The sequence below is a fragment of the Heterodontus francisci genome, chromosome 23 (assembly GCF_036365525.1).
Source record: "Heterodontus francisci isolate sHetFra1 chromosome 23, sHetFra1.hap1, whole genome shotgun sequence".
NCBI lineage: Eukaryota > Metazoa > Chordata > Chondrichthyes > Heterodontiformes > Heterodontidae > Heterodontus > Heterodontus francisci.
The window spans coordinates 55,215,012-55,240,992 of NC_090393.1; the positions used below are offsets into that span (position 1 = coordinate 55,215,012).

Consider the following 25,981-nt stretch of genomic DNA (forward strand, 5'->3'; position numbering starts at 1 on the left):
GAAAATGGACATAATGTATAAATCTCTAGATAAAGGGGGGAAAACATACTGAATGTCGCCCTTATCCTGATGGCCACCTTTGTGTGCGGCTGCATCAAGCTGTGCACAGACCCTCGGTACACAAATACCAAGTGAAGTCATTATGTACTGAGGTTCTATCTGCCCACGGTGTTGCAAAGGATGGCTCTGGCCACACTGCCACGGAATGTTCCTTTCAGGTGGACCATGACGTACCACACCGTTCTAGCTGTTACTGGTAGAAAAGTCTGCACTCTGAATTAGCTAAGAAACACCACATGGATGACTGAAAAATAGTTGGGCTCGAGATCTATAAATCTAGTATATATAATACAGTAATGAATGCAAGAGCGAGAGAGAAAGACTTGAAAAGGTTTGGCACAGAGACTGAAGTAAGTGATGAAAGCACAAAGCTAAGAAAATCTTGCAAAAACTGACCTTTTAACTGAGCAATACGGAAGTAGGGCAAGATGATAAACTTGATTACTTCATTATTCACATCATATGGACAAAGTAACAAAAGAAGTTAAATGAAGGACAGCAACTGAGAAAGACGTGTAACAGCAAGGAGTTCCTATGCAATCATAAAATCGAGGTGGTGATGAATAGAAGAATGCTTAAAATGTTTTGTGTGATTCGCATTGTTCAGATGTGAAATGTCAGCCTTGAAAGCTTAACATGGTATTAGGCTGAAAATTAGCTGGGTGAGAAGAATGACTAATGAGAGAGTATGAATTAACATAAGAAAAGTGAAGTGATGAGAACAAAGCCACAATATTCAGGATTCACAAAAAAATATGCTGGACTGCTTCTGTTTGGAAATGCAGATGGTAATATATCACACAAGGCAGGTAAAGAACAATGTGGCTAGATGATGCGAAGGAATGAGCATTTGTGCCATCACAGACAGATACAACACTCCTGTGTAGAGATGGGAAAGTATGAAGTATACCAGTCACCAACCTCTAGAGTGGAAACGGCACAGAGACATATTCAGACATACAAATAGAACACACCCCTTCAACCTACTGTCATGTCCCAAATCCGTGTGCAACCTTTCTACAACTCCATCTGGATCTTCCCAATCAGGTTTCCAACTCTGCCAAAGCACCAAAATGACCATTGTCACCTGTCATTTTAATTCTTTATCTTGCTCCCACTCTGACCCTTCTGTCCATGGCCTGCTACAGTGTTCCAATGAAGCTCAAGGAACAGCACCCCATCTTTTGACTGGGCACTTTACAACCTTCTGGACTCAGTGTCGAGTACAACAATTTTAGATCATAACTTCTGCCCTCATTTTGTTTTGTGTTTCTATACTAGTTTGGCTTTTTCCTCTCGTTTCTCTCTTATTTCATTTACTTTGCAATCGGACTCCAGTTATCCAGCCATTCACACTTCCTCTGGACACATCTTATGTTTCTTTACTTGTCCCATTACCACTCTCTTTGGCCTTGCACGATGAACCCTTTTGTCATTTAATCTCTCCTGCCCTCCATCCTATCACAGATCTTCCCTTCTGTTCTTCGTCCCACCCACCCACTTTCACTTGCTCAAAACCCATTACATTTCTAACTTTTCCCAGTTCTGATGAAAGGACACAGACCTGAAACGTTAAATCTGTTTCTCTGTCCACAGATGCTGCCACACCTGCTGAGTATTTCCAGCATTTTCTGTTTTTGAGTTCCAACAGCTGCAGTACTTTGCTTTTGTGTTAAGAACATTCTCTGTGATTGTGATCACAGTGCATCAGCCCTCCTCGTCCTCTTGGATACAGTCAATCATACAATCCTGTACCAAATCTCTGCTGCCTTCGCTTGATTCCACTCTTAAATATCCAACTGTAGCCAAAGTATCTCCAGCAACACACACACGATTATTTACCCTGTACACCAAAAACCTCCCAAGCCCCTGCCCACCCAAGTTCTCTGTTTCTCTGATTCTAGCCTTTTGTGCACCCCACTCCCACTTTCACCCACCAATGACAGCAATATAGAAAATTGCCCAGGTATGTCCTGTGCAGATAAAGCAGGACAAATCCAACCCGGCCAATTACAGACCCGTCAGTCTCTTCTCGATCATCAGTAAAGTGATGGAAGGTGTTGTCGACAGTGCTATGAAGCAGCACTTGCTTAGCAATAACCTGCTCAGTGACGCTCAGTTTGGGTTCCGCCAGGGCCACTCAGCCCCTGACCTCATTACAGCCTTCGTTCAAACATGGACAAAACAGCTGAACTCAAGAGGCGAAGTGAGAGCGACTGCCCTGGACATCAAGGCAGCATTTGACTGAGTATGGCATCAAGGAGCCCTAGCAAAACTGAAGTCAATGGGAATCAGGGGGAAAACTCTCCGCTGGTTGGAGTCATACCGAGCACAAAGGAAAATGGTTGCGGTCGTTGGAGGTCAATCATTTCAGCTCCAGGTCATCACTGCAGGAGTTCCTCAGGGTAGTGTCCTTGGACCAACCATCTTCAGCTGCTTCATCAATGGCCTTCCTTCATTCATAAGGTCAGAGGTGGGGATGTTCGCTGATGATTGTACAATGTTCAGCACCATTTGCGACTCCTCAGATACAGAAGCAGTTAGTGTAGAAATACAGCAAGACTTGGACAATATCCAGGCTTGGACTGATAAGTGGCAAGTAACATTTGCGCCACTCAAGTGGCGGGCAATGACTATCTCATACAAGACAGAATCTAACCATCTCTCCTTGACATTCAATGGCATTACCATTGCTGAATCCCTGACTATCAACATCCTGGGGGTTACCATTGATCAGAAACTGAACTGGAGCAGCCATATAAATACCATGGCTACAAGAGTAGGTCAAGGGCTTGGAATTCTGTGGCGAGTAACTTATCTCCTGACTCCCCAATGCCTATCCATCATCTACAAAGCACAAGTCAGGAGTGTGATGGAATTCTCTCCATTTGTCTGGATGGATGCAGCTCCAACAGCACTCAAGAAGCTCGACACCATCCAGGACGAAGCAACCCGCTTGATTTGCACCCCATCCACCACCTTCAACATTCACTCCCTACACCACCGTGCACAGTGGCAGCAGTGTGTACCATCTACAAGAAGCACTGCAGCAATGCACCAAGGCTCCTTCGACAGCACCTTCCAAACCCACGACCTCTACCAACTAGAAGATGCACAAGAACACCACCACCTGCAAATTCCCCTCCAAGCCACACACCATCCTGACTTGGAACTATATCGCCATTCCTTCACTGTCGCTGGGTCAAAATCCTGGAACTCCCTTCCTAACAGCACTGTGGGTGTACCTACCCTACACGGACTGCAGCGGTTCAAGAAGGCAGCTCACCACCACCTTCTCGAGGGCAATTAGGGATGGGCAATAAATGCTGTCCTAGCCAGTGACGCCCACAACCCATGAACTTAAAAAAAAGACATGACTTCCTTGTTTTTGCCCCTATTTACAATGCCAAGTATCCCTTACACTTTCTTAACCACCATATCATCTTTCCCTGCAACCTTCAAAGATTTGTGAATATGCACTCCCAGGGTCCCTCCACTCGTGCACTTCCCTAAAAATAGTACCATTTAGATTGCACAGCTTCTCTCTGTTGTTCCTCCCAAAGTGCATCACTTCAAACTTACTTGCATTAAATTGCATCCGCCATGTACCTGCCCATTTCACCAGTTTACTTCCTCCTGAAGTCTGCTACCATTCTTTTCACTATTTACTACTTTGGCCAGTTTTGCATCATCCACAAACTTTGAAACTGTACTCCCTATGCCCATTTCTAGGTCATGTATAAATAACAAGCAATAATCCCAATACCAACCATTGAGGGACACCATTGCGTTCTTCTCTCGAGTCAGAAAAACATCTGTTCACCACTACTCTCAGCCTCCTATTCAATTATGTTCAAGATACTGCCATTCATCTAATACCGCATGCTTCCACCTTCCGAACAAATCTGTTATGTGGTAGTTTATCAAATGCCTTATGAAAGTTCATACATACACAACAATTGCACGATCTTCATCAACAGTTTGTGACTTCAGCATGCTCAAATCAGATTACTCAAAACACGTTTTGCCTTTAACAAATCCGTGATGGCTGTCTCTTATTAACCCTCCCATGCCATTCCCCCTTTGCCCCCACCCTCCAAAGCTATCGCTCCGGCTTCCCTCCCACGCTCCCATGCTGTCACCACCCCCTCTCGTCCATGCTCCCATGTCATCACCACCCTCCCATGCTTTTGCCCCACCCCAGCTCCTCCATCACCACCCCTCCCCGCACATCAAGAGCTATTGGTGGGAGTCCGGAGCCCAGAAACCGGGTCTGGAGAGCAGCAAGAGCCAGAGCCTAGTAACTACGGTGCATGTAGCAGGCTCCGTCTACCAAATCAACCCACCGACCAGAAAATGCGGACAGACAGAAACTGTATTACTATAGATTTATTTATGGTTGGCAACTTGAACTTCCACCTTTCCCAATGGAAAACTGCACAGGGTCTACAGAACTCACAATTTTCCATTTGCAGCCACAAATACACATCTTTTAGTTTGATGTGATGGGGACAAGGAGCCAATGTAGGCCAGTGAGGATAGGATGACAAGTGAGAGAGACTTGGAGCAGGATAAGATACAGGCACCAGAGTTTTGGATGAAATTTATGGAGGGTGGAGGATAGGAGCCAGCCAGGTGAACATTGGAATTGTTGAAATGAAAAGTTCTGATGAAAGGTCACGGACCTGAAATGTTAACTGTTTCTCGCTCCACAGATGCTGCCAGACCAGCTCAGTGTGTCCAGCACTTCATGTTTCTATTTCAGATTTCCAGGATCCGCAGTATTTTGCTTTTATTATAGTGGAATTGTTAAGTCTGAAGGTGGCAAAGGCATGGCTGAGGGTTTCAGTAGCAGATGGGCTGAAACAAGGCAGAGATGGGCGATGTTAGAGGTGGAAGCATGAGATTTTTATGATGGAGAGGATATTGAAGCTCAATTCTGTATCAAAAAGGATGCCAACGTTACATCCAGTCTGGTTAAACCTGATGCAGTGGCCAGGCAGAGAGTTGCAAATTTGGAACTGGTAGTAATCAATGGTGATGACCTTGTGGTGAGGGTGGGGTGGGGGGGTTTGGGCAAGAGATAATGGTTTCAGTCTTGCTGAGGTTTAACCGGTGAAAATTGCAGTTTATCCAAGACTGGTTGTTGGACAGAGCGTTCTGGCAGCACAGACACAGTGGAGGGTGAAACAGAAAAATCCCGCTATATCAAATTCCTTAGCTTCAGTGATACATTCAAGTTCTTCTAAGCAACAGCAAATGTAAATGGTATGAATTGAATTAAGACCTCATGAAACACGAATGGTCAACATGGCAGAGCAGATTACTCAAAATCAAGTTAACCTCTGGTGTGTAAGCAAGGTGACTCACTCAAGTTCCATTTAACTGTACTCAATTATAATCAGGGTTAGAATTCAGGCTTCTCCAAAGTCAGTTCATTTAAGTTTCAGTACATAAGGTATTTCCTTAAGTATAGCTTATTTGGTTTGAAGTAGTGAATGGCCTTACTATGATCCAGTAAAGAAAATGAAATCACAATGTAGTGCATTTTGCAGACAGCGGAGCAGGATTTGTTGCTAAGATCTCTGAAACATTACAGTCTTCATGCTGGCTGCCTCTCTCCTTTCTAATATATTATCCATCTGCATTACAATCATCTCCTTGAGATGAACCAGGAGAAGCCACTGTCAGTGTCTTCTAAATCATGTTGCAAAATGAGTGATTAAGAAGTGATGCAATTCAAGTAACCAGAGAGCAGACACACTCGAATGAGTCACTCAATAAGGTGTCCTCCTAAAATCAGTCCACAGGTAATCAGAAACAGTAACTTGGATCCCATGATTCTGTATAGCAGTGCTTCAATACACTAACAATGCAGCGAGTACAAGGCAGTTTTGCTCCAGCGGGATCCCATGTTCAAATCAGGTGGGCATCTGTAGCTCAAATATTTAGTTTGAGGAAGTTTTATTACCAATACTGGGTTCGCACACACAGTGTCTCTTATGGTGGTTATGGTACAGAGCACATCATTGCATTAGCGAAGGATACTTACACCAGCATTGTGCGTAGTTTGAGGAAGTCGTTATGTTCTGGGTTCTCCACTTCAACCACGCCCCATGGGTACAGACGGCCTCTGATCTTTTTACCTTTCACCTCAATCAGTTGGTTGGAGCCAATCACAGCAAAGGGAATGCTGGCCTAGGAGAAAAAGGAAATCTGGATCTGGTCGCAATAAGAACAGGAATAGGCTATTCCACCCCTTGTGCCTGTTCCACCATTCAATGAAACCATGGCGGATCTGTATCTTAACTCTATCTACCAGCCTTGGTTCCACAACCCTTAATACCCTTGCCTAATAAAAGTCTATCAATCTTAGTTTTAAGGTTTTCAATTAATCTAGCCTCAGCAGATTTTTGGGGGAGGGAGTGTTTCAGGTTTCCAATACCCTTATGTGAAAAAGTGCTTCTTGTCATAAACCCTGAACAGCTCAGCTCTAATTTTAAGATTATGCCCGCTTGTTCTTGCAGCCCCACCACAGGAAATAGGGTCACAAGAAAGTATCAACTCCTTTCATCACCTAACGCCTCAATTAAAACACAGCCTTAATTTTCTATATTCAAGGGAATACAAGTTTAGTTTATGAAACCTATCCTCATAAATTAACCCTTTTAGCCCCAGGATCATTCTGGTGAATCTGCACTGCACTCCCTCCAAGGCTATACATCCTTCCTGAAGTGCGATGTACAGGACTGAATGCAGTACTATGGATGGGTCTAACCAGAGCTTTATACAACTGTAACATAACTTCCACTGCTTTGTATTCCAGCCCCCTTGACATAAAAGCCAATACCCCATTAGCGTTTTAAATTATTTTTTGTACCTGTCCACTAGCTTTTTGTGATTTCCGTACTTAGACTCCTAAATCTCTCTGCTTCCCCCTTGGTTTGCACTTCTCAGAATCAAATTATATGTACCATATCTACCAAAGGAGCTTCCTTCCAGTTTTCAGGTCGCAACGTATGCATGGACAAAATAAAAACTAAGGAGAAAAGCTAGAAACACCAAAGTTTTTGACTGAAAGCATCTCAACAATTGATTTTCAACCATCAAACAAGAGCATATTTGAACTAGTGTAAGCTGCTCTTCACAGGTGAGTTGGGTCTGTTTCTCTTAGAATCATCGACATAACTATAGGATCTGCTTGCCTCATCTTGAACTCACTCTAAAATGAGCCCCCACACCCATCAGCAAACCCACTTTACACAACCACCTCTGTTAGAACCTGCTCACTTCAGCAATAAGATAGTCAGTTGCTACTGTTACGATCAGGTGAGAAAGAGGTGAAGGGCTCCCTTTCAGCCTTCATCTGGTCTTATTGTAACAGGGTTCAAATTTTAAACACAGTGATTTTAGCTCCCGCTTGGTGAATCCTTGTTCACCGCTTTCCAATTATAAGGGAAAGAAACCAGCACAACAGGCTCAGATTTAAAGCAGAAAAGTGAAATGTTATTAAACTTAAACTCTAATTCGGTTAACACCTACAGATACACAACGCACCCATGGTAGCATGTAGGCATTATACACACATGCAGATAGGGACAGAAAAGAAAAAAAGTGGAAACATTTGAGGCAATATCTGAAGAGGGTTACTGTTACGGGTCTTCGAGCTCACTGTAGAGTCCTTGATTGTGGGTATATCTTGCTTTTCGTTGGGGCCCAGTGTTCTTCTTAAACCTTGTTCACTGTAGGAGACTTTTCTCTCATGGGGTCCAAGTGTCTTCAGTGGATTCAAAGGCTTATGAGAAAGAAATGGGAGCAGGCAGACAGGAGAGGCGGTGGCATAAAGCCTGGCTCAGGTATAAAATTAAAACACGACCCGGGCCCGACCTAGCCAGAGCCAACCAAAGCCGATCCGAGCCCAAGCCCATGCCCTTTGTTTTTTTTCACGCCCGACCCAACCCAACCCAACCCAACCCAACACGAATCTCCTTCATCTGTTCTGGCAGCAGGCTATTCCTGCAACTGGTGTTGTGCGGAATTATGGGTAAGCCTGATCCCATGATTTCCCGGAAGCAGTGTCCAGCTTGACCCGACCCTAGCCCGAATGCTGGACTCGGAATTTCGACCCAACCTGAACCCAACACATGTAGTCGGGTCTAGTCGAGTTCGGGTCGGGACCCAGGCAGAAGAGATCTTCTCAGTCCAGGAGCATTCTGCTTTTCACCCAAAATGTTTGTACAAATTCAAAAAACTCAGGTTGCCCAGCATGTTAGTCATGTGACTAGCTGGTTTGACCATGTCCATTTGTGCATTCGGCCAGCTTAGCAGTCAATCTGGAATGTGAGCTCCCCCACCTTCAATGTCTGGTGATCAAAAGTCTATTGTGGGTTAAATGTGTCAGGGAATGGCTTTGTCCTTCCAAACACTGTTAATATGCAAATGTCTTTTCCAGCCACGGCTGATCTGTTTAACAAGTCCTTTCTTCACTCCACTAACAGTTTAAAATCAATGTTCATGATAAATTAATGTGCCTCATTCTTGGCGGTGGGGGCCTAGCATGACACATCCACACCAGCGATTTGAGAAAAGCACATTTCATAAAAAGGTCGAGAGAAAAATGTAAGATATAGAAAAAAAACATGCATTTCTCTCATTCATTCATAAATCCTAAAACTTATTACAGCTGGTCTTCTCTTGGTGCCAGTGCTGCTTCAATTTCCCCCTTTTTGGCATCCCAATAAACGCGTTTTTTTGGGGGGGGAAGTTTACACTCCAAGTGCACCCAGTGTACAGTAGAGGAATATACTGCCCTCCAATACCATTCACCACCATTTTCGTGTTCACTGCACTCTCTTGGGGAAAAGGTCAGGCCTTTTCCCAGTAAAACGGATCTAGTGGCCCCTGTATCCCTGAGAATCACTATGGGCTTGCATGCCCCACTCGAGGGTTATGGGCTTACTCTCCCTTCAGACACAAAACCCTGATAACCCTCAGGAACCCTATTAAATTTTCCTGCTCTTGCAGCGGTAGACTTCCTGGGTCTCGCTCTTACTACAGTTAAAGTCACAGCTTGTTCTGCTGTGCTTTCCATAAGGTTCGCTTTGTCACTGAGTGGGTGTACCCTGATTAACTCTACAGGTTTTCCCTTGAGTTTCCAGCAGTCAGCTCTTAAATGCCCTGCTATATTACAATGGAAGCACACAGATCTCTGGGTCTCACTCTTGCTCACAGCACCTTCCATTTTGGCTAGAGGAAGGCCCCCGCATCTCTAGTTTCCTTTCTCTCCCAGGACTGCTCGGGCTCCTATCACCTTCCCACCCGTTGTCCCTTTCGGATTTGTGGGAGTGACTAGGAAAGCTTCTCCCCTGGGAAACTGACTTATAAATTAAAGCAAACTCATCGGCCAGAACAGCCACTTGCTGAGCTCTCTGGACCCGCTGCACCTCTACATGGATCTTTATTGAGAGTGGGAGAGAGTGTTTAAATTCCTCTAACAGAATTACTTCTGAGATTCTCACAGCTGAGCTGTACTTTAAGAGCCCTCAGCCACTGGTCAAAAGTCAGCTGCTTACTTCTTTCAAACGCCAGATAAATTTGATTAGCTTGCTTCTTCAAGGTTTTAAACTTTTGGCGATAGGCTTTGGGTACTGATTCATGTGCCCCAAGGATAGCATTTTTGGTCAGTTCGTAATTTGAGGAATTCTCATCTGGCAACAGGGAATAAACCACATGGGCTTTTCCAGTTAGCTTGCTTTGTAATAAAAGAGGCCAGGTCTCAGCTGGCCATTTTAGCTGCCTTGCCAGTTTCTCAAAGGACACAAAAAATGTTTCTACAGCCTCCTCATTGAATTTTGGAATTAGTTGAGCTAGTTTTAACAATTCCCTAAATAATGCTCCTCCATATTGGCCATGCTTTCGCTGGGATTAGTCTGTCGCCCCCAAGTTAACTCAAGCCGCTTCAACTCTCTCTCTTCGCCATCCTTCCGGAATACTCTTTCTCGCTCCCTCTTCTCAAATTCAAATTTCCTCTGCTCCAGTTGTATCTCTGCTAACAATACCCTGTCGGAGTCTGCTTCTAACCCTGTTTCTGCTTCTTCAGATTCAAGGGAAAAATGGTTGGCTACTAGCCTTAGGAGTTCAGACTTCCTAACCTTGCCACGTACAGTGATCCCACACTTCATTTATTTTTTTATTTAGAGATACAGCACTGAAACAGGCCCTTCGGTCTGTGCCGGCCATCAACCACCCATTTATACTAATCCTACACTAATTCCATATTCCTACCACATCCCCACCTGTCCCGATATTTCCCTACCACCTACCTATACTAGGGGCAATTTATAATGGCCAATTTACCTATCAACCTGCAAGTCTTTGGCATGTGGGAGGAAACCGGAGCACCCGGAGGAAACCCACGCAGACACAGGGAGAACTTGCAAACTCCACACAGGCAGTACCCAGAATTGAACCCGGGTCGCTGGAGCTGTGAGGCTGCGGTGCTAACCACTGGGCCACTGTGCCGCACTGCTCAGCCATTTTCCTCAACTCCTCCACAGACAGTTCTTTCAACTTATCCCAAGTTACTTCACCGTGGCTTGGACAGCTACTAGCTTCAGTTGCAGACATATTAGTATTCAAGCACACACAACCACAAGAAAACCTATATTGAAATCTTGCTCTTTTTTGATTGGGAACAATTTGGCTTCCCACTTCCAATTTCTCTCGTTTGTCTGTGGGTAAAATCCAGGACAGTAGCACCCAAATTTCTGTTACGATAAGGTGAGAAAGAGGTCTAGGGCTCCCTTTCAGCCTTCACCTGGTCTTACTGCAACAGGGTTTAAATTTTAAACACACCGCATTTTTAGCTCGCTCTTGGTGAATCCTTGTTCACTGCTTTCCAATTATAAGGCAAAAAAAACAGCACAAAAGGCTCTCAAGTTTAAAGCAGAAAAGTGTAATTTTATTAAACTTAAACTCTAATTCGGTTAATGTCTACAGATACATGACGCACCCACGCTAGCACACATACACGATACACACATGCAGATAGAGACAGAAAAGAGAAGAAAAAATAAAGTGGAAAAGTTTGAGGCAATATCTGAAGAGGGTTATTGTTAAGGGTTTTCAAGCTCACTGTAGAGTCCTTGATTATGGGTAAATCTTGCATTTCGTTGGGGCCCAGTATTCTTCTTAAACCTTGTTTGCTGTAGGAGTCTTTTCTCCCTTGGGGTTCATGCGCCTTCAGTGGATTCAGAGGCTTGAGAGAAAGAGATGGGAGAAGGCAGACAGGAGAGGCTGTGGCGAGCCAGCCAGGCAGAAGAGCTCTTCTCAGTCCAGGAGCATTCTGCTTTTCGCCCAAACCGTTTTTACGAATTCAAAAAACTCAGGTTGCCCAGCAGGTTAGTCATGTGACTAGCTGGTTTGCCCATATCCGTTTGTGTATTCAGCCTGGAATGCGAGCCTCTCCACCTTCAACATAGGTGATCAACAGTCAATTGTGGGTTGAACGTGTCAGGGAATGGCTGCTTTGTCCTTCCAAACGCTGTTAATATTTAAATGTCTTTTCCAGCCACGTCTCATCTGTTTAACAAGTCCTTTCTTCACTCCACTAACAGTTTAAAATCAATGTTCATGACAAAATTAATGTGCCTCATTCTTGGCAGGTGGGGGCCTAGCATGACACTACCCGTTCATTAATGTCTCACCTTCAGAATCATGGTCTGTTCCTTGAACTCCTCATCCTCATCAGAGTCTGCATCTGGTAGCTGGTAGATTCGGATACTATGCTCAGTGATCTCATCGAGGATCTAAGGAACAAACTACAATTAGGGATCCCAGCAATGTGACCTCAGGATGTAAATTTTCAACATTTATGTGGATTAATAATTATTTAACTAGAAAGAATTGCAATTTAGAACTGAAGCTGAACAGTAAAACAATTTGTTGTTGACATCGAGTGGGATACTTAGAATTGAACACAACAACGGGAATTTTAATACCCAAAATCGGGTGGGTACGTTTCAGGTTGGAAGTTAAAAAGCTAAAATCCTGAAACAGAAACCCAACCCATAGCAAACCTGCCCATTTCCTATTTTAACGGATGCAGGACGAGGGGTGGGTACCCAATCCAGTCTCAGAGGCGAGCTGGTCCTTCATAGATCTTAATTAAGCTGTGTGCCTTCATTTTAACAGCAATTTCATTTTTAACCATCGTCTGCTGGGTTTCCCTGGCTCTGGAACCTGGCAGGTAAAAGGAGGCAAGAAAGCCTGAACCTAGAAGGCAAGTCCCTTTATTCTACTGTTTGTGGGCCAGAAAGGGCAGAAGTGTTGCCTCCAGGCCCAACAAGCTTATCTCTGTATCCACTCCCTGTGATTTATCTGCTCCACCCACTTCCCTCCAACGCAAACAGACAGCACCCCCCCCCTCCATTGTCCACGAATGGACCCCCCCCCCACACCTCGTCCCACAAGGATCTCTCTTCTTATCAACCCATCCCCACCACACTAAACCCACCTGTTCTCAGCTTGGCTGCAGCTTTGTGCTGCAGGCTTTCCCCATCGGGCAGGAAAGCTACAGAAGAATGTTTTAATACTACAGGATGTTCGGGAAACCCTTACTTCTGGGTTTCCTGTTCCGATCTTCAGCCTTGCCCCACATTGAATATGCCCCGAAAATAAGATCGAGGCCGATACTCCAGTTGAGGTCTAACCAGTGATTTATGAAGCTTTAATATAATCTCCTTGCTACTGTAGTTACACACCATGCACCCAATTACAGCATATACTTATATAGCACCAAAAATCCCAACCTGCTTCACATGAGTATAATAAAACAAACTACGACAGACCCATACAAGGAGATATTAGGTCAGATGACCAAAAGCTTGGTCAAAGAGGTAGGCTTTAAAGAGGAAAGCAAGGTAGGGAGCCAGAGAGGTGTATGGAGGGTATTTCAGAGCTTAGGGCCTAGTCAAATGAAGATGTAGCCACCAATGGTGGAGCAAATAAAACTGGGGATGCTCAAGAGGCCAGAATTAGAGGAGCACAGATATCTTGGAGGGTTGTGGGGCTGGAGAAGATCACAGAGATAGGGAGCGGCTAGGTCATGGAGGAATTTGAAACAAGGATGAGAATTTTAAAATCAAGGCGTTGCTTGACCAGGAGCCAATGTAGTTCAGTTAACACAGCGATGATAGGTGAAAAGGGACTTAGTGCGAGTTAAGGTACAGGCAACAATGTTTTGGATGACTTCGAGTGTAGGGAGGGTAGAATGTGGGAGACAAGACAAAAGTGCATTCGAATAGTCAAGTTAGAGGTAACAAATGCATGCATGAGGGTTTCAACAGCAGATCAGTCTAGACAGGCGAAGTCGAGCGACATTACGGAGGTGAAAATAGGCAGTCTTAGTGATGGCACGAATATGAGGTCAGCAGCTCATCTCGGGGTCAAATGTGACACCAAGGTTGTGAACAGGCTGGCTGAATCGCAGGTTGTTGCCAGGGAGAGGGATGGAGTCAATAGCTAGGGAATGGACTTTGGACAGAGGCCGATGGCTTAAGTCTTCCCAATATTTAATTGAAGGAAATTTCTGCTCATCCAGTACAGGATGTTGGATAAGCAGTCTGATAGTTTAGCAAAAGTGCAGGAGTTGAGAGAGATGGTGGTAGGGTAGAGCAGAGTGTCAGCAGCGTATATGTGAAAACTAATGTACTGCTCTTGGATGATGTCAGCAAGGGGCAGCATGTAGATGAGAAATAGGAGGGGGCCAAGGATAGATCCCCGTGGGACAACAAAGGTAACGGTATGGGAGCAGGAAAAGAAACCACTGCAAGTGATACTCTGACTACGATTAGATAAGAATGGTGAGAGCAGTCCCAGGTGGACAACAGTGGAGAGGTGTTGGAGGAGGATGGAGTGGTCAACCATGTCAAAAGCTGCAGACAGGTCGAGAAGGACAAGGAGGAAAAGTGTACCTTTGTCTCAATCATGTAGGATGTCATTTGTGACTTTATTAAGAGCTGTTTCGGTACTGTGTCAGTGATGGAAACCTAATTGAAGGGATTCAAACATGGCGTTCCAGGAAAGATGGACAAGGACTTGGGAGGTGACAACACATTCAAGGGCTTTGGAGAGGAAAGAGGAAGTCTACAGCTTTAGATGAGCTATCTAGATTTGGCCACATATATCCATAATCAGTTGGGACAGCTGCTTAAGAGAGGAGGGAAGGTTATCAGCAGACTCAGTTATTGAGCACTTTGCAGAGGCTGGCTAGAGAATGCATTAGCCAAGATTTTATGGCAGTGGATCTGCTTTCTCCTCCAAGGAAAGATGGATAGTGCAGAAATGGGTAAAGTGGAGAAAATGAAGAGGAGCCAAAAAAACTTCTCAAAAGAAATGATACTTTGTAAATGTACCCTTACTATAGAAAATGAAAAAGGAATTACATTGCAAACATTTTTTAAAGTGACCAATCCGGAGAGCTTTCAGCATTCAATTCTACAGTGCTCACAAATAAGCATGTTAATTTTCTGCAGAAGTTAACAAGAGTAAAGTTACTCTGCAGTGAGTTCCCCAATGACAGTTCCTAAATCAGTATAATTTCAGTTTCATGATAACTGCGGACTGCTACAGAAAATTTCAGACTACAAATAATAGGCTTGTGAAATGGATTAAATTTCCCAAGAAAGGTTTCTATGGATTACTGATATTCTGTAGTATCTTTTATCAGTATAATGCACTGTGGCGCATCTCAAACCAAAAGCGAATATTTGAACAGCTTCCTCACACACGTGGCAAATCTGACAACCCATCCACACCATTACGCATGGGTCATTTTGATTAATGACTATAATGACACTATCTTTGCTTTTAAAAGAGAAAACCAATGGCATTGAAAGTACCAGCATCTTGGGTTTCAAACAGTTATGATTATTATATACAGTAACATCGACAGAGGAAGGAAAGAACTTGAATTTATATAGCTACTTTGGATGGACTAGAGTAGCCCGTGAATTTGTTTCGGTGTGGTTACTACAAACAAGTCAGCCAAGTAGCAAAGCAGTAAGATCCACAAACAAGGAGATGAACAACTAGTCAATCTTTTTTGGTAGCCAGTAAAGACACAAGAACGCTGTGCTTCTTCAGAAAAGGTTGCACGTTGATCTTTGAAGTCCACCTGAACCATCAGAGCCTCATTTTAACATCTCAGCTGCATGATAGCACCTCCAAAAATGCAGCAGTCATTCAGTACTGCACTATATCAGCATGGATTAAATTCTGGAAAAGGGAATGCACCCACAATCTTGACAGTGCTACCACTGAGCCAAAAGGATACTCCAGAGAGTGGAGAAGTGAAAGTACTACCAATCTGAAGAAAGAGCAGGTGATACCACAGCCAGCAAAAGTATTAACAGAAAACGGAACGTCTGAAGAGATGTGAGCACACTACTGGCCCATGTGGTCACACCCATAAACAGAGAGTGGAGAAACATCTGCAGAGAAAGGAGAATGCACAGACAGAATACTCCATTAAGCTGGAGGGCAAATTTCCATTATGTTATAGATTTTGGGCCAATGCCCAGTAAAGTAACCAAGTGAACAATGCAAGAAGTGTGGTGAAGCAGCAAAACAATTTCCAGTTCGTAAACACATTTCAACCACCTTCAGATACAGCGCAGTATCAAATGCTGTAAATGTTTCACAATTATTGTGGGTATGGCCAATATCAAAATCAATTTTTACTTTGATTGTGCTGTACTGCTTCAACAGCTCTGAGCTTGAATGTCCCTAATCAACACAACACTACTATGTTGATATAGTGAGAGGCTGAAATCCCAGTGAACAGTAATCAAGGTGGGCAATAAAGCAACATAGAATATACAGCACAGAAACAAGTCACTTGGCCAAACTAGTGTGTGCTGGTGTTTATATTCCACAGTCAATAATAATCCCTCCCTCTCAGGGAATTGAACTCTAGTTTCCCACGTGACAGACGGGAAAACTGACCACAATATTAACAAGGAAAAGGCCGTTGCCACTTGACCCTCGTTATGACCAAATCTAACACTCCCATTCAATGGCACAGGAAAGCTCATTAGACGTGCTGCCCAAGTAACTAGAAGCTGCCAGACAACATTCAGATTTACATAAAATGCCAGTTCCTGATGGAAAATGACAAAGATCAAGATCTAGGAAAAGTGTGAAGATTTTATTTGGATCAATAATCTAGCTCACCTAAAAAAAAACACAATTAACTGAAATAAAAACAAGAAATGCTGGAATCACTCAGCAGGTCTGGCAGCATCTGTGGAAAGAGAAGCGGAGTTAACGTTTCGGGTCAGTGACCCTTCTTCACCTTTCTGCAAGCAAGAGGTGCTTGCAGAATCGAGTTCCGAAGAAGGGTCACTGACCCGAAACGTTAAATCTGCTTCTCTTTCCACAGATGCTGCCAGACCTGCTGAGTGATTCCAGCATTTCTTGTTATTATTTCAGATTTCCAGCATCCGCAGTATTTTGCTTTTATTACAATTAACTGAAAGGTGGGTATCCGCAGGAATTGCAAAACTCACTCACCATGAACTGAATCCAAGGTTAAATCATATTAAGATAGTGTACATTATCCATCTGAACCTATTCTGCACTTGGCATGCCCACCCCATTACATTCCATAGTATTGCTGTAAACAATAGAGTGGTGATGTGTTGCATTCTTAGTTGAAATTATGTTGAGAGAGAAAACGTCTGGAAAATGAATAGGGTCAATCAGGCCCTTCATACACAGCTCAGACATGCTGCCCGTACCTGCAAGTCTAGCTTAAAACAATTACTCACTAGCAATGTCCATTTCAGCTACTTTACATTGAACCGATAACTGATTTCAAAGTATTTAAAGTGTTAATTTTTCAGCCCCTTTCAGGACGCACATGAATGTTTCGATGGATACCATCACCACTCAGACAAGAGACAGTCTAAAATTTATTTTTTCAGTAGAAGGCAATCGACATTAAAATTCCAACCCTAAACTAAATTAACTTAAGTCAAAGACGACAAGCAGCAGGAATTTATCAATGGCTGTATCAGGGCACAGGTTATCAATAAAGATATGTCCTCCTCTCCAGTGTGATATGTTTGGATTAGGTCCTGCTGGAGAGCTCTCTGTTGCTCCTTATCTTGTTCTGTGCTGATTATGGATCTTGCTGACCTCCCGCACCATATAATGTAAACATACTGTGGGGCTCTCACTGGGACACTGGCTCCTGTCTCATTCCAGCTGATACTCCTGCACAGCATCGGCTCACACCAGCTACACTGCAGCTTCTGCTAATCCTGTAACTGTACAATTAATATACCTATAGCAGACAAGACATAGGGACCACCAGCACACCCAGGCCCAGAAAGGCCACTGCAATGTCCATGTTCTTATACTCAATGTCTGTTATCAATGCAAAATAATCTTTTTCCTGTTTTTCTCACTAGATTTAGCACAGCCTGCTACATAGCTCTGTACAGAAGCTAAATGCAGAGTGCTGCGGATGCACAACATAGCCTTGAAACAATTAGATTTGTAGCAGTTGGTCTTGACAATAAATATGTTTCAGTAGCTATTTTATAAAGTAGTAAAAGATAACCTGTTACTGTTCATCTTGCACAGGACAATATTGAGCATTTTATGAAGTTAGTAAAATTGCAACAGTATGTAGTCTCTCATTTTAAATGTCAATAGGGTTAGATTCATTGTAAAACTGAACACCCATATGCTTTCAAAATCTCAACTCCAGAATTATCTTCAGATCAGTAAAGATCAAATCTCAGCAAAAAGTCAATAAATTTAGTCACTAGCTGATATAAACTGCCAGTTTGACTACTCACTTCTAAATCCCAACCCTCCAATCAGTAGTTCCTCTGCCCTCTATTTCTCCCTCAGACCTGAAAGCAAATACTTGCTTCATAACTTAGCAAACATTACATTTAAAACTTTCATCCTAAGGAGCTTGGACAGAGAAGCAGAAATAGGGCAGTGAGAAGCTGGTACTGGTCTCCATTTTATTTCCCTTCCATCCTAAGTACGTGCATTCATGCACAAAAATGTTGGCTCAGCTTCTTCAGCTTCTTCCAAGAAACAGTTTTAAAGCATAAATACACAGGAACAAAGGAAGACTGATGAGTACCAGTAAACATACTGGAACATTTGTAACATAAATTACAAGACAACTCAATAGAATATACAGCCTCTTTTACACAGAGGTACTTTCAGGTCCACTATTGCAACTTTTTGGAAAGATGACGCACTGCAGTTCCACCTTTAAAAAAAAGGGTTCTTTTCCTGCTTTGAATGCAGTTCAGACAGTTAAAGTCAGCCACTGTGCAATGAGAATATTCGCTCTTCATAAATGTAATGGAAAGGCATAAGGGAATACAACAGCACTGGCTGTTTGTGGGGGGCAGCTGTCATTCAAGTCAGGTCACAATATAAATACAGATGAGGAAAGCCATTTGATTCAACTTACTCTATCCATCCAGAAAGATCCAATAGATGCCCCTTCATGGCATTTCAATTGTTTCTTAAAGGATTCAAGGGCACTTACTTGCCTTGACTACTCAACCTGGAAATCCATTTCACGGGTTGATCACACTTTGCATGTAGAACTTTGACACCAATCCTAAATTTGCCTTTAATGAGTTTGACACTTTGACTCTTGGCTTAGTCTCAATTTTCCTTTTATTTGTTCAAACCAGTGTCTCTTTGACCTGCTGGAGTTCATTTTTAAGTAATATTTCAGTTGACCATTTCCATATCAATTACTTTTTGTATAACTCTATAAAAATCACCTCCCAATTGCTTCCCAAAAAAGCTACAAATGCCCAGGATTCTCCAGACTCCAGCCTTTCTATAATTCAACCTTCTGATGCTAGGGATTGGCCTCATCACTCTGCTCTGAATGACATCCAGAGCTTGAATGTCTTGGTGACCAGAACTGGACAGCAGCAAATTTCAGACTTATGGCAAACAAATGTATAATTCCTTCTCGTACAATGTGCTGCGACAGATGTTATCCCAGAATTTAGTATGGCAAACTGCTGCAACTGTAATTACATTTTCTGACAGCACAAAATAAGCAACAGTGGGGTGGGAAAGTTCATTTGATTGACCCTTATTATGCAAATACCAATTCTCACCTGGGGTACCTGAAAGACAATGATGCATCACATCAAATTTGCAATAAGTTAAAAGCCTTGATGCAAGGGGTGAGAAAAGTTAAGAACTGGCCTGTCTTTTAAAAGCAACAAGCTTCAATTTTTGAAGATTTTCAAGACTCATAATACATTTCAACATACCTATGGAGGGAAATAACAATGAAAATGTGATGTCACAGGATGCTATACATTCTGGACAAACTTTTTCTGACTTGTTTGCCACTGTTTTGGTCATATCGTTCAAAATTCCATTTGCTTTGTTAATTGCTGCTCTGCAGTGGTTGGATGTGCCATGCATCATTAGCTTAGTCCCTATTTCAAAACCAACTGTTACGTATCTTTCCTTCCTGTACGCTTGCTTGTGCATTTTGCCCAACTCATTTTGCAGTTTCCAATCAAGCTCCTTAGATTCAATTGCTTGCCTTAGTTTGGTGCCATTTACAAATTTTGACCAAGTTCCATTGGGTTTCCAAATCCAAGTTAGAAACAGTACAGGTCTGTCTCAGTTTACAAGATGTACTATGACTGCAAAGGCCTTTCCTGTAACTGACCAGCTATGATGTCTCCAGCACTGATGCCTTGAATTTTTCACTCAACATATCCCCTATCATGATCTAACTCCCAAAGAGGTACCCTTCAGTCAATTTCTTATCCATCCCAAATTTTAACCTGAATTCCTTACCATTGTGACCTTTATTAGCAACTTTTCAAACAGGACTTTTGTCAAATTGTAAGGGTTTCCACAGTCTATGTAAGACATTACTCCCTCAAAAAGTCAAGGACATTGGACAGGATCTTGCCCTTCTGGATCCGTATTGGCTGTTTACTAGGTTATTATTGCAGAAATATTTCAGAATCCTGCATAAGTGGTGCACCTATTAGATTCAAAGAACTCTGCTATACTGGCTTCAAATGGACAGGGCTATGACAATTAGTCATAGCTGGTCTCTTCCTTAATCTGTCAAGCCAAATTACTTTGTCTAGTCAGAGTTGTGAATACCATTCTTAGAATGTCTGAAGCTGATAAAGTTCTGACTTTAAGAACAGTCAAAACAGACTCAGTCTCTAACACGGACTCTGAACCAATGCATTGAGCAGGATTTTACTGCAGGTTTCAGAACCTGGACATTGGCACCAAATGGGATTCCCGAGCCCGCACTTGCCTGCACAGTGGGTAGGCTCCCAATGCTGCCAACTCAGAGGACTAGCCAATCTGAAGTCTTGGCAGGCCCACCGAAAGGGATAGGCGTCGCTGAGACAGCACAGGGACCACAAAGGCATCTCGAAATGGAGGCACTCTCGGAGTCGTAACTCTAAAATAAAATTATGAGGGACAAAGCCGTTATACTCCTCGAAGCAGAGGGAAAACCACTCCGGGTGAACAGATTGAGCCACGAGTGCAACTTCCCTCTGGCTCCAATGACATCCCAGCCTGCTGCAGGGAGGCAGCCTCCATTGAGCTAGCAGCCTCGCAAGCGGAGGAGAGGGTCCCTCCGCTGGAGGTAAATTGCCAACAAGCTCACAATATCACCCCTAATTGGGGGCATAAACATCTTAATTGGCTGCCCACTCCACAGAGCTTACTCCCAACTCGCCCCTGGGTAGGTTCCCCAGCAACCACCCCATCCACCCTCTCTCTCCCCCCCCCCCCCCCCCCATTCACCCTCTCTCTCCCTCTCCCTCTCCCCCCCCCCCCATTTTCCTGGTTCCCGGCCTCCAAGACCAACACATTGAGCTGGGAAAATTCAGCCTGTTGAACTAGAGTCTCAATCATATGCACTGCTCAGGATGAGATTATGGCTCTTAAATGTTCAATCTGAATGTTGAAGTTAATAATTTCAGCAGAATGCATCCTGAAGGCATGAGAGTATTTCTGTTAGCATTTTTCATAATACATTCACACTACACAGTCATGAGTCAGAGACAAGTTCTGGAGATACAGAAAACAGCCAGTTACAGAAAAGGCCTTCCTGCAGTCAAAACACATTTTGAAACCAGGGATCCAGATTTCTATAAAAACAAACTTACAAAACATCAGCAATAACAGTCCGCAAACTGAAAACGTGGCTGTCAATAGCAAAGAGAGGTGCAAATTATCATAGAACTCTGCAATGATACATTTTGCAATAGAACAGTGGTTTTCACGTAAGCAATTCATCTTGGATAGGAAGGATTCTTTGAGATGCAGTGACGCAGGGTCTGGTACATTAACTTATCAAATACCAACCTGCATACCTTATCAGTTGTAATAAAGCTGCTGTGAATCCCCGGTGACTGAATACAGGAACATTTTCCATAAAGGTGTGTTGAGAGGTGGGAAAACACTGGATTATATCTTATTTGAACAAGTTTAATACTAAAAACAGATGTTGTAGATCCAAGCAGCATGTGCAAAAGGCTTGGTTCATGAAGATTAACTAGATCTGGACAAGTAGTCGCATATAAAAAAAGTAATCAACGCCATGGTCAGTATACGTGTCAGCACAGCATTAGCGGAACAGAATTAAATCGAATGACTCCCATGTGAAAAGCTCAAAGCAAAAAATATCCTGCAATAACTTCAAATCTACAATCTCATCCCAGTGTGTTACATGTAACGCAAACCCCTCAATAAGATTACAATTGTACAGCTTACCTCCAGGAGATAACACACATACCATAAATGCAACATTCCAAAACAGAGACAAAAAGTAAGCTACAGGGATGATGTTACCAACAGTGTTGTAACTGACTGAATACTCCCACTTTCGAACCCAAAATGAACATCCTCCTTCTGCAACATTCCATGTGCAGTGTCAAAATGAATAGTTAGTAACGCAAATGAATAGTTAGGCTCCCAAATTACAAACGCAGGGGATGCGAACCGAGATTGACATTTATTGCAGTACAGATCTCCTTTTCTACAACTGCATTGACATCAGGTACTGTAAAGCACAGGAGTGGAGCTGGTTCATTAATATAATTTTTCTCTGGGAAAAAAAAATTGCTCGCTGGGTGTTAAGCCGCTGTGGCATTCAAACCAACTATTCTAACAGCCGTCGACAACTATGCCCAAGAAAAGGCATTGAATCATTGCTGTAGCAGCGATCTTTCAGATAACACCAAGTGAAACAATGAAGGGAAAGCCCCAGCTAGAGCTGTTGAAATATTTATTACAGCCTATCTGCCTTCAGTTTTCCTGTGGAAATGTAGATTTACAACATGAGAAAGCCTGTCATTCCCTTTCCGAAACAGTCTATTTAACTCAATCCCGTTCCTGCCAAAAGTCAGGCTTCTTACCATTAACTTTCTCATGAGAAACAATAAGTCCAAATGTTAGTTTTGTGAACTGAAAACTTTCACTGCAAAACAGCTGTAAAAATTGACAATTTCTTTGCAAATGTTCATTTTGTTGCATGTTTATTCAAAGATGCACTGCACGTCTGCAGCACACCACATTACAGCTGCCACTTTCTGACGTCACATGAAATTCAATTGCGTTGCTACTACTAAAATACAGCAGGAGAGGCCAGAAGCACCAAAACGGAGAGATTTTCTTTATTTCTGAGAAAATGGGGTACTGGTGAATACTGTAGGACAGCACCAAGACTTAAAAAGTAAGAAAAGACTAGGTAAAAGAGGAAAATAGAATTATGTGATGCTAAACTCAGGTTTTAAGGGTAAAGATTGTTGGTAGGTTGAAGAGGTAAGGAGTTCCATGGTTTTGATTTAGAGTATAAAGTTAATATGTCTTAATTTTGACAGTGAAGCCATTGGAAGGAGTAACAACAACTTACATTTAAATAGCACCAAGAACATAGTAAAATGTCCTAACGTGCTTCATAAGAGCCTTATCAAACAAAACATGGCACCAAGTCACATAGAAGATATTAGAACAGGTAACCAAGAGCTTCGTCAAAGACAGGTTTCAAGGAGCATCTTAAAAGAAGGATAAAGAGGTGGACAGGTGTAGGGACAGAATTCTAGAGTTTCGGCCCAAGGCAGCTGATGGCATCACTGCCAATGTTGGAGTCATGAAAATCAGTGATGCGCATGAAGCTGGAATTGGAGGAGCGCAATAACAGTTTAAGAGGAACTACCAAAACACTACTGACAACAGAGACAGCCAAGAAAGGTTCTGATGACGGGAAGTGACAAGGAAAGAGGAGACTGATTGGAGAAGGACTGCCCATCAGTAAGGATTTTGAATTGCACCAAGTCGGGAATGGGAGGGTGGTGATAAGAGCCTTCTCAGATATGAAAGCAGCATTAAAGTCTTGACTTTTCTCATAATTCCATTTTCCATTTGACAGAAGCAATGCTAGAAGAATTTGCTAGTTATAATCAAAAAATCACATTTGGAACAGGAGTGCTCAATACGTTCCATGCAAATCAGTTACTATGTTTTGTGAGAAGTTCGGAATAATGCAGAGAAAGACCATTTGAAAAATCCGGCATTCTCCTTCCAACGGCCACATACAATTTTCACCACAAACCTCCGATATCAATTCCACATATCAACTGACAGGATTCAGTTGCAGTCTACAAATGACATTCCCATGGATAGAATCAGAGTGGATACTGCACAGGATGCGGCCATTCGTTCCGGTCGTGTCCATGCTGGCTCTCTGCAAGACTAACTCAACTGGTCCCACCCCTGTCTTTTCCCCATAGCCCTGCAAATCTTCTCTCTTCAGATAATGCAGCAACTTTCAAACCTATGACCTCTACCATCTAGAAGGACAAGGGCAGCAGATGCATGGAAACACCAGAACCTGCGAGTTCCCTTCCAAGCCACACACCGTACGGAACTATATCGCCGTTCCTTCACTGTCGCTGGGTAACATACACTACATGGACTGCAGCGGTTCAAGAAGGTGGCTCACCACCACCTTCTCAAGGGCAATTAGGGATGGGCAATAAATGCTGGCCTTGCCAGCAACGCCCACATCCCATGAAAGACTATTCAAAAAAATTATCCAATTGCCTTTGGAAAACCACGATTGACCCTGCTTCCACCACACTCTCAGGCAATGTATTCCAGAACCTAACCACTCGCTGTTCTAGATGATTTTCCTCATGTCACCTTTTGCTCTTTTGCCATTCACCTTAAATCAGTTTCTTCTGGTTCTTGACCCTTCCGCCAACAGGGACAGTTTCTCCCTATCTTCTCGGTCCAGACCTCTCATGATTTTCAACACCTCTCTCAAATCTCCTCTTAATGCTCTATTAAAAGACATTACTTCACATTTCTCTACATGAAATTTCATCTGCCAATTGTCCACCCATTCCACCAGTCTATGCCCTCTTGAAATCTATCACTATTCTCCTCACAGTTCACAATATTTGCAAGTTTTGGGTCCTCTGCAAATTTTTAAACTGTGCCCTGCACACCCAAATCTAGGTCATTAATATAGATCAAGAATATCAGTGGGCCTAATACTAACCACTGGGAAACCCACTATGTACCGTTCTCCAGTCGGAAAAACAAACATCCACCACTGTGGTGTGTCACAGGGATCAGTACTGGGGCCTCAACTTTTTACAATTTATATAAATGACTTGGATTAAAGAGCTAAAGGTATGGTTGCTAAATTTGCTGATGACACAAAAGGTAGGTAGGAATGTAAGTTGTGAAGAGGACATAAGGAAGCTACAAAGGGATGTAGATAGGTTAAGTGAGTGGGCAAAGATCTGGCAAATTAAGTATAATGTGGGAAAATGTAAAATTGTCCATTTTGGCAGGAAGAACAAAAAAAGCATATTATCTAAAGGGTGAGAAATTACAGAGCTCAGATGCAGAGGGATCTGGGTGTCCTAGTGCATGAATCGCATAAGGTTAGTATGCAGGTACAGCAAGTAATTAGGAAAGCTAATGGAATATCATTGATTGCCAGTGGAATTGAATACAAAAATAGGGAGGTTATGCTCCTGATATACAGGGCATTGATGAGACCATATCTGGAGTACTGTGTACAGTATTGGTCTCCTTATTTGAGGAAGGATGTAAATGCATTAGAAGCAATTCAGAGAAAGTTCACTAGACTAATATCTGGAATGGGCGGGTTGTCATATGAGGAAAGGTTGGACAAGCTGGGCTTGTATCCAAAGGAGTTTAGAAGAGTAAGAGGCGACCTGATTGAAACATATAAGATCCTGAGGGGTCTTGACAGGGTGGATGTGGAAAGGATGTTTCTTCTTGTGGGAGAATCTAGAACTAGGAGTCACTGTTTAAAAATAAGGGGTTGCCCATTAAAGACAGAGATGAGGAGAAATGTTTTTATCTCAGGGTCGTGAGTCTTTAGAACTCTCTTCCTCAAAAGGCAGTGGAAGCTGAGTCTTTGAATATTTTTAAGGCAGAGGTAGATAGATTTTTGATAAACAAGTGGCTGAAAGGTTATCAGGAGTATGTGGGAATGTGGCATTGAGGTTACAATATCAGCTGTGATCTTGAAGTTGCAGCAGGCGTGAGGGGCCGAGTGACCTACTCCTGCTCCAAATTCGTATGCAAGGATTGTGATATATCTAAGGAGGGCGTCAATTTTTACTACACATCTAGTAGCAGATAGCTGATATAGAAACTTAGGAACAGAAGTAGGCCATTTAGCCCCTCGAGCCTATTCTGCCATTTAGAGAGATCATGGCTGATCTGCAACTCCTTTGTCCCAAAGCCCTTTATACAGTTAGTTAACAAAAATCCATCAAGCTCAAATTTAAAATTAAGCAGTATAGCTGGATTAAGACTTGAT

General features: G+C 42.9%; 1 protein-coding gene across 1 annotated transcript in view; it reads right to left on the reverse strand.

Annotated features, from left to right (window-relative positions):
- zgc:63587 (uncharacterized protein LOC393431 homolog) overlaps positions 1-25,981 on the reverse strand; it is a 192,341-nt gene that overhangs the window by 92,743 nt on the left and 73,617 nt on the right. The window contains exons 9-10 of the mRNA XM_068055332.1: positions 11,766-11,867; positions 6,113-6,258 (exon numbers count right to left, since the gene is read on the reverse strand). Coding sequence (XP_067911433.1) covers positions 6,113-6,258; positions 11,766-11,867 — 248 coding nt within the window. The remainder of the gene's footprint in view (positions 1-6,112; positions 6,259-11,765; positions 11,868-25,981) is intronic.